Source organism: Saccostrea cucullata, unplaced genomic scaffold (assembly GCF_032062105.1).
Source record: "Saccostrea cucullata isolate Sc308-1 unplaced genomic scaffold, CSIRO_AGI_Scuc_v1 ctg1068, whole genome shotgun sequence".
NCBI lineage: Eukaryota > Metazoa > Mollusca > Bivalvia > Ostreida > Ostreidae > Saccostrea > Saccostrea cuccullata.
The window spans coordinates 267,501-282,537 of NW_026927241.1; the positions used below are offsets into that span (position 1 = coordinate 267,501).

The 15,037-nt window shown below is 34.7% G+C and overlaps 1 protein-coding gene across 1 annotated transcript in view; it reads right to left on the reverse strand.

The window, feature by feature from the left end:
• Positions 1-2,805, reverse strand: part of LOC134273831 (peroxidase-like protein) — a 14,151-nt gene extending 11,346 nt beyond the window's left edge. The window contains exons 1-4 of the mRNA XM_062756040.1: positions 2,621-2,805; positions 1,515-1,753; positions 819-995; positions 383-428 (exon numbers count right to left, since the gene is read on the reverse strand). Of these exons, the coding sequence (XP_062612024.1) occupies positions 383-428; positions 819-995; positions 1,515-1,753; positions 2,621-2,799 (641 nt within the window). The 5' untranslated portion in view covers positions 2,800-2,805. The remainder of the gene's footprint in view (positions 1-382; positions 429-818; positions 996-1,514; positions 1,754-2,620) is intronic.
• Between the last annotated feature and the right edge of the window lie 12,232 nt (positions 2,806-15,037).

The window sequence follows — 15,037 nt, forward strand, 5'->3', positions numbered from 1 at the left end:
GTCCGTGCCGACAAATTATCATTCCGCGCAAACGCATGGTGTTCAATTTGTCGGAACGGCCAGGTGTGCTACATGACCGAAAACATCCCAAATTATGAGTTCAGAGCTTACATGTAAGTAAAGCGTAGAGAACTCCCTATGTGAAATGGGCGTACTTAAGTAGATAACTTAAACGTAAAACTCAAAATCAACTTTGCAATGCAGTGTTACGTACGTTTTAAATGCATTTAAAGCTCCGGGAAGCCTTAAGAGTACTGCGTCACAAGATTATTTTCTGTTAGAACCTTTTACAATGCTTTAAATAAACAAAAAAACAATATTTGAAGTTTCTTTAAAGTAGAATTTAAAAATAAGACATTGTAAAGAACTGGAAAACACGTACACTAAAGGATTGCAGCAATCAGTTATGGCTCTTGGTGGGTTGCCCTCTGAAACAAACAAGATCTTAATTGCAAGAGCGAAAATAATTCAACAAAATATAATAAAGGACGGGGAATAGGAAAACAAATTCATTTGACTTTTAGTATTTACTTCAAAGTCAAGAATTCGATTTTACGTTTTAACGGACCCACTGACATATGTGAAAATTTCAGATTTGTTTTTAATAAAAATGTAGGTCGCATATTGCAAAATTGACTAGATATTCACAACATAATGTAAGTAAAAATACTGCATTTTGTTCTTAAACTTTGATAAAAGAAAAAAGATTTGCTGAGAAAAAGTGCATGTAAAAGTACTCATGATCAACCAGTTCTATTTTGAGAATTTGAAAAGAGACTAAGGGAGATTAGGTATAAAATTAAAAAAAGTTCTCTGACCTGTCATTGAGGGTGTGGAAATGATGTCGTGATCGATGAATTGGCCAAAGTGGGTTAGGAATGTTGAGTATATGTTACTGGTCGGTGTTGATCCAGAGAATACCGCGTTACTTACTTCACGGGCGCCGGGCAGGTTACTCCGTCTGTTACTGGTCAAAGTCCGAGGGGTGTCTATGACTGTTATTAAAATGAATTTATCTTAAACTTTTTTTCAAAGATCAAAACAAAATCTTAATGTTGTGCCATTTTATCCTTTTAACCGATGAAAAGAATGAGAGATTTCTCTACTACATTTAAATAAAATTTGATCCTTCTCTCAACTAATGAAATTTAGTCCCTATGTGAATTATTAAAATAACTATAAGAGGCACAGCACCGCTCATAAGTTTCGTTCATTTCAATATTATTGAGTTACGAATATGGAGTTGATCCTTAGGTTGCAGGTTTAAATTCCACCACTGCACGCGTGGAAACAGGTCCTATGTATGAGGCAGTATATACCTAGGTACCTAGAGATCTCTAGCCGATCTCTCACTGTGCTCTAGATAAGGCTTTATGTCAAACAGTTACATAGGTCTAACCTAGGTAGCAGTATCTCAGTTTGAGTGAAAAATTCGAAAGGACGTGAAAGAAAGTGAGAAAAAAATATATAGTTTTTGTCTTTAACCATTTCAATGTTTTTCTCTTTGAACTTACAGTTATCATAATGATTTTGGAGAATCCGTGCCTGAGGTGTAAAGGCTTTTCCTAGGAGGGGGTTATAAAGATTGTTACATGATCCGTCTGCTGTCCTGTATGGAGTCTGTGTATCACATACGGGCATCTCGTAACAAAATGGCGCCATTGCTCTCTGAAAGCTAGCCGTAATCTCAGGATCTGAAATTACTTTTCTGTGGGCCTCATCGGTGTTTCTTGTGCCAGATGCAATTATGGGACTGAAAAATTAACGATGATATATTACAATAGATGAACAAATATTATTGCGTACATTTAGGCCATAATAAATAAATTGCTAGATTCTCATCCGAATTTTTTTAAAAATTGAGGCGGGCGGGCGGCTTTTATTTTATATTTTTTATTTTTTCAATTTTGCAGATTTTTTATTGACCTGGTCAATCGGTGTAATTTTATCTACAATACCCAAATAAACATGATAAAAGTCATAGTAAAGGTTCAATTATCTCTTACTTCACATCATCACCAATCTTTTTCAACCAATGACCCTTGTTTAAAATATATACGCATGGATTACAGCAATTAAAAGCTGTCAAAATCATGACAACTTTCGCGGGAATTAAAACGAAAGTAGAATGGTAGATAAATACCGATCCCGATCAGAATTAAGACGAAGAAAAACAGAAATAAAAAAAATCGAGGCGGGGGTATAAAATCGGGGCGGGCGGGGATGAGAATCTAGGAATATTTTTATTATGGCCTTAGAGAAAAGTTTCTATGGTAGTGATGTTCTGAGGAATTTATCGGATAAGATAATTGAAATGAGCTTTATGACAATGATTATTGTACGGTAATTGTACATATTTACATGCCACAATGATCTTGCCTATCTTTAAAACTGATGACGTTCCAAAACTATTTTCATCTATTTGAAAACTGACTAAAGACTTACGTATGTATAGTATATATAATACAAACATTTGTCAAATAAAAGTGCTATTGCACCTTCTAACTGCAACAATATTCGTATTTGATAAAATATATTTTAAAAAAAATAAAAGTGCATTTTGATATTATCTAAAATTGTTTATTTATGAGATGGATATTTTAAGTAAGTATTTACGTACCTGGCAGCAATATTCAGAGCGGCCGTTGATGCCCGGTTCGACAGGTAATCTAACATTCTATTCATTTCTGGAGAGTTATTTCGTGAAAATCTGTAGTGGGCATTTATGGCGCTGGACCCCCCATTAGTCTGCGTGGGTAGGTTTGTTGAACCGGTGATCACTAGAATGTGGAAGAACATGTCAATAAGATCCTTGTTCTGACATTATATATGTAAAAGTAATTTTCTCATTTTCCCATGGAGCCACTGTTATTTCAAATCGCCAAAGAAATTAATTTATTTTAACATCTAATAAGGAGAAACTTAACAGACTAGAAATTGCTACTTCAGATAGGATACTGTATTTCTTGGATTTAAAAATTAATGAAATTTTCACAGAATCAATAAGACAATATCACTAAGTGATGGTATCAGTAAAATCAAATTTGACCGTTTTAAATTAGAGTAAAGGTCATGTCAAGGAAATTACCTTTTCCCTGGACATTAAAAATGAAAAAAATACTGCATATAATCATGCGATTTGATCCCAAATTTCTAAAGATTAAGTGTTTCTTTTTGCATTAAAAGATGTTACCATAATGGTTCTATAAAATGTTATTATCAAATGGACACAAATAGTTTAACAAAATTAGACTTTGGCTAATCCGAATTCTCTTTATTTTTGTTATTTTTTAAGGATATATTACTTATTTTATATGTGCCCTATATTTAAAATATTCTGATTTTCACATATGGTAAAGATGTCATAAAGAGATACAAAATGATACAAAAACAAAAAGATTTGGCCTTTTACTAAGAGAGTAAAAACACTTTCTATGGATACGTACTTAGATTGGAAGCTTCTAAAAGCTTATATAATTGTAGTTAGAATGATCTAACTGTGTCTCGGTACAAGCCCTCACCACATAAGATCTTGATAAAACTTGTGTTTTTCACAATAGAAATCATCGGGTGATCCTCCTTAATAATTTGTTATACATTTTACTTTATACCATTCAAGTCAATGACATAATCGACAAAACTGCATTCGACAAAACGGCATAATTGTGTTTGGTTATTTTTACAGCACTACATATATCAGACTGATATTTCTCGTAGGAGGCATACATGCTTATTTTTTCACCAATTTTGAAGCGATTTACAACTGAAACATTATATTTTATCAATATATTTATGTTTATAATTTATTTGCCTAAAACATAAGAAAAGATATTATGAAAATTTAATAACATTCAAGACTATTTCAAAATCTTTCAATGGAAAATATCGTCTACCCCCCCTCCCCCTTTTTTATTCAAGAGCTGGAAATAGGGATAATTCACTTTTAAGCGCTGGTATTTAAACAATTCATCAATTACAAATGTACCATTGAACTGTTCTTTGCATTAAAGAATGGCCAAATTGCCATCAATATTGAATTAAATGGGTGCAAAATGTAGGCGGGAATCGAAAGTTAGCGTGCGTATTTCTTTATTATGTTCCCCAAACGAAGTTTGGGAACATATTGTTTTTACTCTGTTTCTTATTATTATGTTCCCCAAACGGAGTTTGGGAACATATTGTTTTTACTCTGTTTCTTATTATTATTATTATTTTTTTTCTTATTTGTTCTCCGGTACTTTTTTGTCCGCGAGTGTTCTCAGAAACTGTTCACCCAACTGAGCTAAAACCTTTTTAGGGTTAATAGGTGTGTAGTGTAGGTGTGCGGAACGAAGGTCATTTTGCGCACATACGCCTGCACGTGCGTGCGCGTGAAATGAGTGAATTGACTGATATACTTAATATAGCTATAACTTTTACATTTTTTGATGAAATGCTTTGAAACTCATTACATAAAGATATTTTAAAAGTGTTAACAATATGACACTGTCAAATTAGCATGAACTCACGCGCATGCACGTGTGCTGCAATCTGATTGGCTGAAACAAAAATCTCAATATCTCTTTTGTTTTCCGACGAAATGTTTTGAAATTTTTGACATTGTCATGAATTAGGATGTCCTACAATATAATATGGAAAAAATTTCATGAAATCACGCGCATGCACGTGCGCTGCAATCTGATTGGCTGAAACTTTAAATGGCTATATCTCCTTTATTTTTTGACGAAATCCTTTGAAATTTAAAACATAGTCATGCATTAGGATATCCTGCAATATGATATACAAAAAATTTCAAGAAATCACGAGCATGCACGTGTGCTGCAATCTGATTGGCTGAAACTTTAAATGGCCATATCTCCTTTGATTTTTGATGAAATGCTTTGAAATTTAAAACATAGTTATGCGTTAGAATATTCTACAATATGATTTAGAAAAAAATTCTTGAAATCACGTGGATGCACGTGTGCTGCAATCTGATTGGCTTAAACTTGAAATGGCTATATTTCCCTTGATTTTCAACCAAACAGGATGGGATTTAGAACATAGATAGATATAAGGGCCTCCTACAAGAAGGTATGGTCATCATGCACGTGCACGCACGTGCGTGCATTTGGAACGAGTGAAATTGAAAATACACTTGAATGAGTGATTTTTAATACTTTTGGACTAAATGCTTTCATATAAAGTATATTTTAATATATAGAAAGTGTAGACAAGATTATATGATCATTATGCACGTGCATTCACATGGGCACGCGTGAATTGTTAAAATTTGTTGGTATCTTTTTGGGAAAACGTTGTTAAAGTCAAAAATGCACAGATGTTGTCTTATTTAATAAGGCTTACAGGGAATATGGCACCAAAAGGGAGTTGGGGAGCGTTTGGGGAACATCTGTAACGGTTCCCATTACAATTAGCACTAGTTAAGGTCTTCCGTCTCCAACGGAAGACCTTATTGTTTTCGTTCGGTTTCTTTTTCCCTATTATTATTATTATTATTATTTTTTTTTTCTTACCGATTTTGTGCACGCGATTTCTCAGAAACGGCTGGACCGATTCTCACCAAATTTTCAGATATGATAGATATTTATCTGAACTTTGTCGGAAATTTTTCGTAAGTACGTCGTCACTTCCGGTCGTGAGATATGGACGATTTACTGATTTTTAGAGGGTCAGCTTGTCCTGAGATCTCCTCCTAAACGACTTAAGATATCGACTTGAGATTTTCAGTGAAGGTAGAGGAAGGATAGTAGATGTGACATTTTGCATATAGAGCTTTCCAGGTAAGAAGGCATCGACGCTCGCCTGGGATCGAAAAATAGCCTCATGCTCATCTCGCAAAAATTGACACGTTTTCTTTTATATCTTTTTACCTGTTCATATTTTGTTAAGACATATATAATAAAAAATGTGCAATATAGTAAGACCTTTCATTTGATATCAAGTAAACGGGGTTAGTCCTTCAAATTAGGGGCATAGAGGGGCCTAAAGTCTCTCGTCTTTAACTTTTTTGTTTTTCAATATTTTCAAATGATATTAGTATAGTTGATAGAAACAGTTCTTATTAGGCTGAATATATAATTCGTTTGTAAATTTATAAATTCAAACTCGAGATAATAACATTCAAAAATCTGAAGCGGGAACTAAATGGCGGCGGTCTCTGTCAATTCCGACATTTCGCAATAGCGGTTAACAGAGGCAGCCGAGCGTTTGCTTGAACGAAAGTAACATAAGGAGCAATGAAATGTGTAGGGATACTTGGATTGTCACGTCGTAGGTTCGTTGCAATTCTGCGTCAAACTACATTCATAATCCAAGGTCTCCTTACAAGTTTTCTTTAATTGGTTTGGTTGTTTCTCAACGTAGAAAAAATAAAAGAATTAATGTGCAAATTAAGTACGCATTGATGATATTATCTAAATCAAAAGGATTTAATCAAAATAGAAAAGGCATGATTCCATGATGTTTTATCAAAGATCATAGTCAAAGTCATATCTCATCTTATCGAAAATTCGGACGGAAGACCTACTCGTTGCTCGCAACGAGATCGCATCTAGTATTCTTACTATTTTCGTATTGACCAACTTCTGGAAATGACCTTTGTCCGGTCCATTTCTCCAGAACAGCTTAAGATATGAAAGTTTACTGTGTCGGATATCATAGATCATGACTTGAAGATGTGTCGAACAACATTTTGTCCGTCGTCAATTCTTCCGGTCGTTACGAAAAAGGGGATTAAAAGTCGATTTTTTAAATTTCTTTGTCTTTCTTTCTATCTTTTTCTGTGATATTCATTGCATAAGTAAAGGTCCCTATTTGCTGATTTAACGTATAACCAGTTTCTTGATTTGATAAAGAAGAAATTAAATATCTTTGAATGTCTTAGAACTTTCGCAAGCGTAGGTTCAACGTTTCCTTAAACACTAAAAAATATTCATTTCATTTTCTCATAAATAGGCTGCGCGGGTAATCCATTGTGGCATTGTGCAGGTAAGGTCTTCCCCGGGATGGGGAATGGACCTGTAGAAAACCTTCTCTGGTTCCACAGAGTCGAGTTTTTAGCAAATAAAATGTATGAAACATATCATGTGTGTGCATCTTATACCCCGCCCCCATTTTTTTTTTTTTTTGAAAACTGTAAGAGACCTAGCCCCCGCCTTTCTCGGTTCTTGAAATGAATGCTAATTCCGCCTCAATGTTTAATATTCTACATAAAATGACCTTGACATTTATATAACAAGGCACTCTTCTTGAAATTAAGAAAATGATAAGGCTAAATTCTTTCTACAAAATAATCTGGTAATTTACAAGTCTATATTCAAGACAGCCCCCCCCCCCCCTCGGAAGCGCGCAGCCAGGGAGAATTAGCAGATATAACATATACGACTTACAAGTAACGTTTTAAAAGTTTCATTCATAAAAAAATTTAGTTCCCCTTATGTCATCTGATAATTTGCTATCATTCATTCTTCCTATGTTTTGTCTGTAGAATTTATAATTATTTCATTAAAAAAAATTATCTTGAGAAAATAAAGATTGTCAGCTGCATTTATTAGCATCTCGCATTTTCTTGCATATCTTTTACTTGCATATGAATAATGTCATTAAATAAAATAAAAGAAATCGAACTCTATTTCCATCTTTTTAATTCATTCATAAATCCTTGGATCCGCTCGCAGCTGCGCGGTGGCCTCATCGCTACTGTAAACAATTCATTCATCACGCCGAAAATGTTCATGATTCCGCTATACTAAGAAAGTTTACACATGGTTTATCATCTCATATCAAACATCAGACCTGTCCAATGGAGGAATGCTCGAGTTAAAGAGGAAAATTCAGGAATTATTTTGCGTCGGCCATATTTTGACCTGAACCTAGGCGACAATTTGTAATTAAGGTCTTCCGTCTCCAACGGAAGACCTTATTGTTTTCGTTCGGTTTCTTTTTCCCTATTATTAAGGTCTTCCGTCTCCAACGGAAGACCTTATTGTTTTCGTTCGGTTTCTTTTTCCCTATTATTATTATTATTATTTTTTTTCTTACCGATTTTGTGCACGCGATTTCTCAGAAACGGCTGGACCGATTCTCACCAAATTTTCAGATATGATAGATATTTATCTGAACCTTGTCGGAAATTTTTCGTAAGTACGTCGTCACTTCCGGTCGTGAGATATGGACGATTTACTGATTTTTAGAGGGTCAGCTTGTCCTGAGATCTCCTCCTAAACGACTTAAGATATCGACTTGAGATTTTCAGTGAAGGTAGAGGAAGGATAGTAGATGTGACATTTTGCATATAGAGCTTTCCAGGTAAGAAGGCATCGACGCTCGCCTGGGATCGAAAAATAGCCTCATGCTCATCTCGCAAAAATTGACACGTTTTCTTTAATATCTTTTTACCTGTTCATATTTTGTTAAGACATATATAATAAAAAATGTGCAATATAGTAAGACCTTTCATTTGATATCAAGTAAACGGGGTTAGTCCTTCAAATTAGGGGCATAGAGGGGCCTAAAGTCTCTCGTCTTTAACTTTTTTGTTTTTCAATATTTTCAAATGATATTAGTATAGTTGATAGAAACAGTTCTTATTAGGCTGAATATATAATTCGTTTGTAAATTTATAAATTCAAACTCGAGATAATAACATTCAAAAATCTGAAGCGGGAACTAAATGGCGGCGGTCTCTGTCAATTCCGACATTTCGCAATAGCGGTTAACAGAGGCAGCCGAGCGTTTGCTTGAACGAAAGTAACATAAGGAGCAATGAAATGTGTAGGGATACTTGGATTGTCACGTCGTAGGTTCGTTGCAATTCTGCGTCAAACTACATTCATAATCCAAGGTCTCCTTACAAGTTTTCTTTAATTGGTTTGGTTGTTTCTCAAAGTAGAAAAAATAAAAGAATTAATGTGCAAATTAAGTACGCATTGATGATATTATCTAAATCAAAAGGATTTAATCAAAATAGAAAAGGCATGATTCCATGATGTTTTATCAAAGATCATAGTCAAAGTCATATCTCATCGAAAATTCGGACGGAAGACCTACTCGTTGCTCGCAACGAGATCGCATCTAGTTATTATTATGTTCCCCAAACGGAGTTTGGGAACATATTGTTTTTACTCGGTTTCTTATTATTATTATTATTATGTTCCCCAAACGAAGTTTGGGAACATATTGTTTTTACTTTTTCTGAATTTTTTCTTTGTTCTCCGGTACTTTTTTGTCCGCGAGTGTTCTCGTAAACTACTCATCCGATCTAGGTGAAACCTTTTTAGGGTCACTAGGTATGTTATGTAGATGTGCGGAACGAAGGTCATTTTGCGCGCACGTGCGTGAATGTGCGCGCACGTGTAACACGTGAAATGACCAATATAATAGATTTAGCCGTAACTTTTTAAATATTGGATGAAATGCTTTGAAACTCATAATATAAGGATATAATAGTAGTATAGACATGATGACATGGTCAAAATAGCAAGATCTCACGCGCATGCAGGTGCCCTTCGCTGCGATTGGCTGAAACTTAAAGTCTAAATATCTATTTTGTTTTCTGACAAAATCCTTTGAAATTTTGAACATAGTCTTACATTATGAAGATCTACAGCATGATATATAAGAATAATTATGAACGCACGCACATGCACGTGTGCTGCAATCTGATTGGCTAAAACTTTAAATGCCTACAACTTTCTTGGTTCTCAATAATACAGGGTGAAATTTCAAATATGAATAGATATAATGATTGCCTACATTATACTACTATCAAAAGTAAATACATGGACGTGCATGCACATGCGTCCGCACACAATGTATTAAAAGACAGTATACTTGAGTGTTTGATGTTCATGCAGAATTAAGAACTTCTAAATGTCAAGACATGTAACATACTGAAGCATGCAGATCTTTTTACCCTTGACCTTGAAACTTAGGTCAAGGTCACTGGTAACTTGAATAAAATGTTGATATTAACTATTTACCAAAATCACCTTGACCTATGAACTTGAAATCGACCTTAACCTTTGTCCTTGACCCAAGGGTAAAAAGAAACATGAAGTACATGTACATGTATCTAGAAACACCTTTCAGAGTTTATTTCGGTTGACAGGTTAGAAGTTAAAGAGGTGGTGGTTTTTAATGACCTTGACCTTTCATCCAAATGTCACAATCAATCTTAAGTTCTTGGAATAAGATACAAGATTCAATTCCAACGTTAAATATGTTAAGAATAAAAATACCCCCCCCCCAACCCAACCCAACCCCCCCCCCCACACACACACACACAAATAAATCAAATTAATGGCAACGTAGAGAATCACTGTTAAACTCAAATATCACCTCGGACCCACATAAAATTTCAGGAAAACTGCAGAAAAGAGCTCGAGGAAAGTGTATTAAAATATTTCATTTGAGTTTCCAAAGTATATAGAAATTATTAATTTATACAGAAAAAATTACAATTCCTGTCGTGTTTAAAATTAAAGTGCAGATGACCAAAGTTGGTATATAAGCCTTTTATAGCCTATTTATTCAGATGTCGTTAATAGCATTCGATTCTACTCATTTGAAATAATATTTTAATACCAAGCATCCTTTGTTTAATTTACCTTTGAAATTTATTTGAATTTTTTTAGAATTACGCAATCCCCAGAAATAGCGATTTTCGGTATATTAAAAAAATCAATATACATGTACACTCCTTCGTAAAATAATCAGATATTTGCATTCATGAAAAAAGTATTAATAAGAAGGTGTTAAACAATATAGGTCACATTAGCTGACACGAATGTCTTTTTAAACATCTCTTGTAAAACCCAGAGAGTAGCCCCCTATGCATTGGAAAAAATGAATAGTTCCGGTCAAAAAACCTTTATATATTTATTTACAAAGTATATAAAATTTACCAGGCACAGGTATCAGAGTTGTCAAAATGGCCTGAGAGGAATTATTAAAAAAAATTCTGAACAGAAAGGAAAATCCCTTTTCCATGTATGGAACTACTATTGAATAAGTTCATTTTGATTGGTTAGGTATTGGCGTGATACCCTTAGTCGACTTTAACCCTGCCTTGTCGTCGGAATAAAACCAACTTTAGCCGAGGTTAAAATAAGTAGAGAATTAAAATGTGAATAGATATATCAAAAAATGATATATACTTGAAAAATGGTAAATTTATATGTGTATTTTTTTCTATTATTCGCGGGATAGAAGGATGTGTTAATCGCTTAATCAACATGCCATAATCATCTTGCATATGCATGTACATGTACGTGTGCGCGCATGCAAAACGTTAAACAATATATCGTTATAGTTGATATCATTGTAACTTTTATATCTTTAAATGAAATCTTTAAATACTTAGTATATTTATAAAAGGTGTTAGAGGAATATGGCACGATAAGGGACATGGGGAGCGTTTGGGGAACATCTGTAACGGTCCCCGTTACAATTAGCCCTAGTTAAGGTCTTCCGTTCCAACGGAAGACCTTATTGTTTTCGTTCGGTTTCTTTTTCCCTATTATTAAGGTCTTCCGTTTCCAACGGAAGACCTTATTGTTTTCGTTCGGTTTCTTTTTCCCTATTATTAAGGTCTTCCGTCTCCAACGGAAGACCTTCTTGTTATTCTTCGGTTTCTTTTTCCCTATTATTGTTATTATTATTATTATTATTATTAAGGTCTTCCGTCTCCAACGGAAGACCTTCTTGTTTTCGTTCGGTTTCTTTTTCCCTATTATTAAGGTCTTCCGTTTCCAACGGAAGACCTTCTACTGATTCGTTTGTTTCTTTTCCACTATTATTATTATTATTATTATTTTTATTAACGATTTTGTGCAGGCGATTTCTCGAGAACGCCTCGACAGATCTTTATGAAACTTTCAGCAATGATGGCAAATCATATGAACTTAGGGCGTTTTTTTTAATTTTGCCGTCATCACTTCCGGTCGCGAGATACGGCCAATTTTCTTTTCTTAAAGTGTCATTTTGTCCGGAAGTGTTCTCAAAAACCGTTTGAGATTGAGTCTTGAAACTTTCAGGGATGATAGATTGTGACAGGCTCTCTTGAATTTTGTAAAAAGTTTTTGTTGCCGTCACGTCCGTTGTCCACCGGAAGTAGTTTAAAAATATGCAAAATTTTATTTTTTTCTTTTTTAAATGTTTCTTATATAGGTAAATAGAGTGTCTCTAGTATTATTATGTCCACCGGAAGTTATTTTTTCCAAACTGGAAGTAGTTCAAAAAATGAGCATTTTTCGTCGAAATTATCAGGGATGATTCCTTCACACTCAGAGAGGACTTATACGTCATTTTAAGTACTTCCGGTCACACCGGAAGTGAATTATAAAGACCGGAAGTTGTCTGAAATTTACAGATTTCACTCTTAAATGTGTTCTCACGTATTTAGAGGAATTGATATGATTTTTTTTTCATTTTAAGTTGTTTTACGATCGTATCAAAAATCGAACGGAAGACCTACTCGTTGCTTGCAACGAGATCTCCTCTAGTTATTATTATTAAGGTCTTCCGTCTTCAGCGGAAGACCTTCTTGTTATTCTTAGGTTTCTTTTCCACTATTTTTATTATTATTGTTTTTTTTTCTTACCGATTTTGTGCACGCGATTTCTCGGAAACGGCTGGCTCGATTTTCATGAAACTTTCAGGACTGATAGAACATCAAACAAAGCTGATATATAATTTTTTGTTTTGATGACGTCACTTCCGGTTTTGAGATTTTTGCGATTTAGTGATTTTTAGAGGGTCACTTTGTCCGTCAGTTTTCTCAAAAAGCACTCAACACATAAGCATGAAATTTTCAGCGATGATAGGGCAACATGTGCTGATGTGACTCATACAACTCTTTTTCTCCGGAAGTGCTGCACGACGGCGCTCGCTATGGCCCGAAAAAAGTCCTATCGCGAATATCAAAATTTTTGACACCTTTTCTAAAATATCTTTTTACCTGCAAATATTTTGTTAAAACATATAGAAAAAAAGAAGTGTAGAATATCAAGATCTTTCAAATGATATCTCGAAAAAAGGGCTGGCCCCTAAAATTAAGGGCCTAGAGGGGCCGAAAGATTTTCCTTTATATCTCAAAAAGTATTGAGAATTTGCAATTCATCAAAGAAGCAAAGTTGTTTCAAATGTCAAGCTCAATCTATTGGAGTCGTCAAAATACGTCCGACGTCGTCACTTCCGGTCAAACCGGAAGTAGTCGGAAAACGCGTTTTTCTTGCCGTTCTCGACAAGTTTTTGGGTTAGGCCATAATAAATAAATTGCTAGATTCTCATCCGAATTTTTTTTAAAATGGAGGCGGGCGGGCGGCTTTTATTTTATATTTTTTATTTTTTCAATTTTGCAGATTTTTTATTGACCTGGTCAGTGGGTGTAATTTTATCTATTATACCCGAATAAAAGTCATAGTAAAGGTTCAATTATCTCTTACTTCACATCATCACCAATCTTTTTCAACCAATGATCCTTGTTTGGAATAAATACGCATGTATTACAGCAATTACCATCTTTTCAGCTGTCAAAATCATGTTGACTTTCGCGGGATTTAAAACGAAAGTAGAATGGTAGATGAATACCGATCCCGATCAGAATTAAGACGAAGAAAAACAGAAATAAAAAAAATCGAGGCGGGGGTATAAAATCGGGGCGGGCGGGGATGAGAATCTAGGAATATTTTTATTATGGCCTTACATATGTCTCTGGGAGCATAAAAAGTAATTTTTCCGTCCGTCGTTGACTCTTCCGGTCAAACCAGAAGTAGCAAAAAATGGCTTATTTTGAAGGTTTTGATGCAAAATTGAAATTATAAAGTCACTGGAGACTACTTAGCTCACTGCTTTCTTTTGTTCCGTTACTTCCGGCACTTCCGGTCAAAACTGGACGGAAGACCTACTCGTTGCTTTGCAACGAGCTTTGCTCTAGTTATTAAGGTCTTCCGTCTTCAGCGGAAGACCTTATTGTTATTCTTAGGTTTCTTTTCCACTTTTATTATTCTTTTTTTTCTTACCGATTTTGTGCACGCGATTTCTCAAAAACGGCTCGATGGATTTCCATGAAACTTTCAGGACTTATGTTACATTACTTGAACCTTATGCATTTTTTTCCGATTTGATGACGTCACTTCCGGTTTGGAGATATTGCCGATTTTATGATTTTTAAAGGGTCAGTTTGTCCGCAGACTTTCTCAATAATGGCTCAAGATAGAAACTTGAAACTTTCTGGTAAGATAGACGAAAGTCTATAGATATGTACAACAAATTTCATTTTTATTGGAAGTGCCGCACGTCGGCGCTCGCTATGGCCCGAAAATAGACGTATCACGAATTTCAAAGTTTTTAACACTTTTTCAAAGATATCTTTTTACCTAGAAATATTTTGTTAAGACATATAGAACAAAAGAAGTGTAGAATTGCATGATCTTTCAAATGATATCCAAGAAAAAGGCTGGCCCCTAAAATAAGGGATCCAGAGGGGCCAAAACGTCTTCTCTGATATCTCAAAAAGTGTTGACAATTTGTTATGCATCATAGAAGGAAAGTTGTTCAAAATAATAAATAGCAGAGGCAGAGATCATTCAAAGTCGTTAAAATACCGTCACTTCCATTCAGGCCGGAAGTATTTGTAAATGGCTCTTTTTTTGCACACATAACCGTAAATGTATATCAATCTCGATATCATCGTCTTCAGAATTAGACGGAAGACTTATTTGTTGCTTTGCAACAAGCTCGTCTAGTAATAAATAACTTCTATCACCTTTCTGAGCATTAATCTCTTGCAATACCACTATTTATTCTGACTTTAAACCTTGTAAGTAGAGGCTCAATTAACCAAAACAAATGACCTTGACCTTTGTCATTTGACCTTGACCTTTGTCATTTGACCTTGACCTTTAGAGTTAATTCAAAATTCATATCCAAGCTATAAAATACAAAACTCGCTTATTTATTATTTACCCCCCCCCCCTTTATTAAACCAGAGTAACCTAGATTTCACCTCTTGAACTCATACGCCATCCAGTAT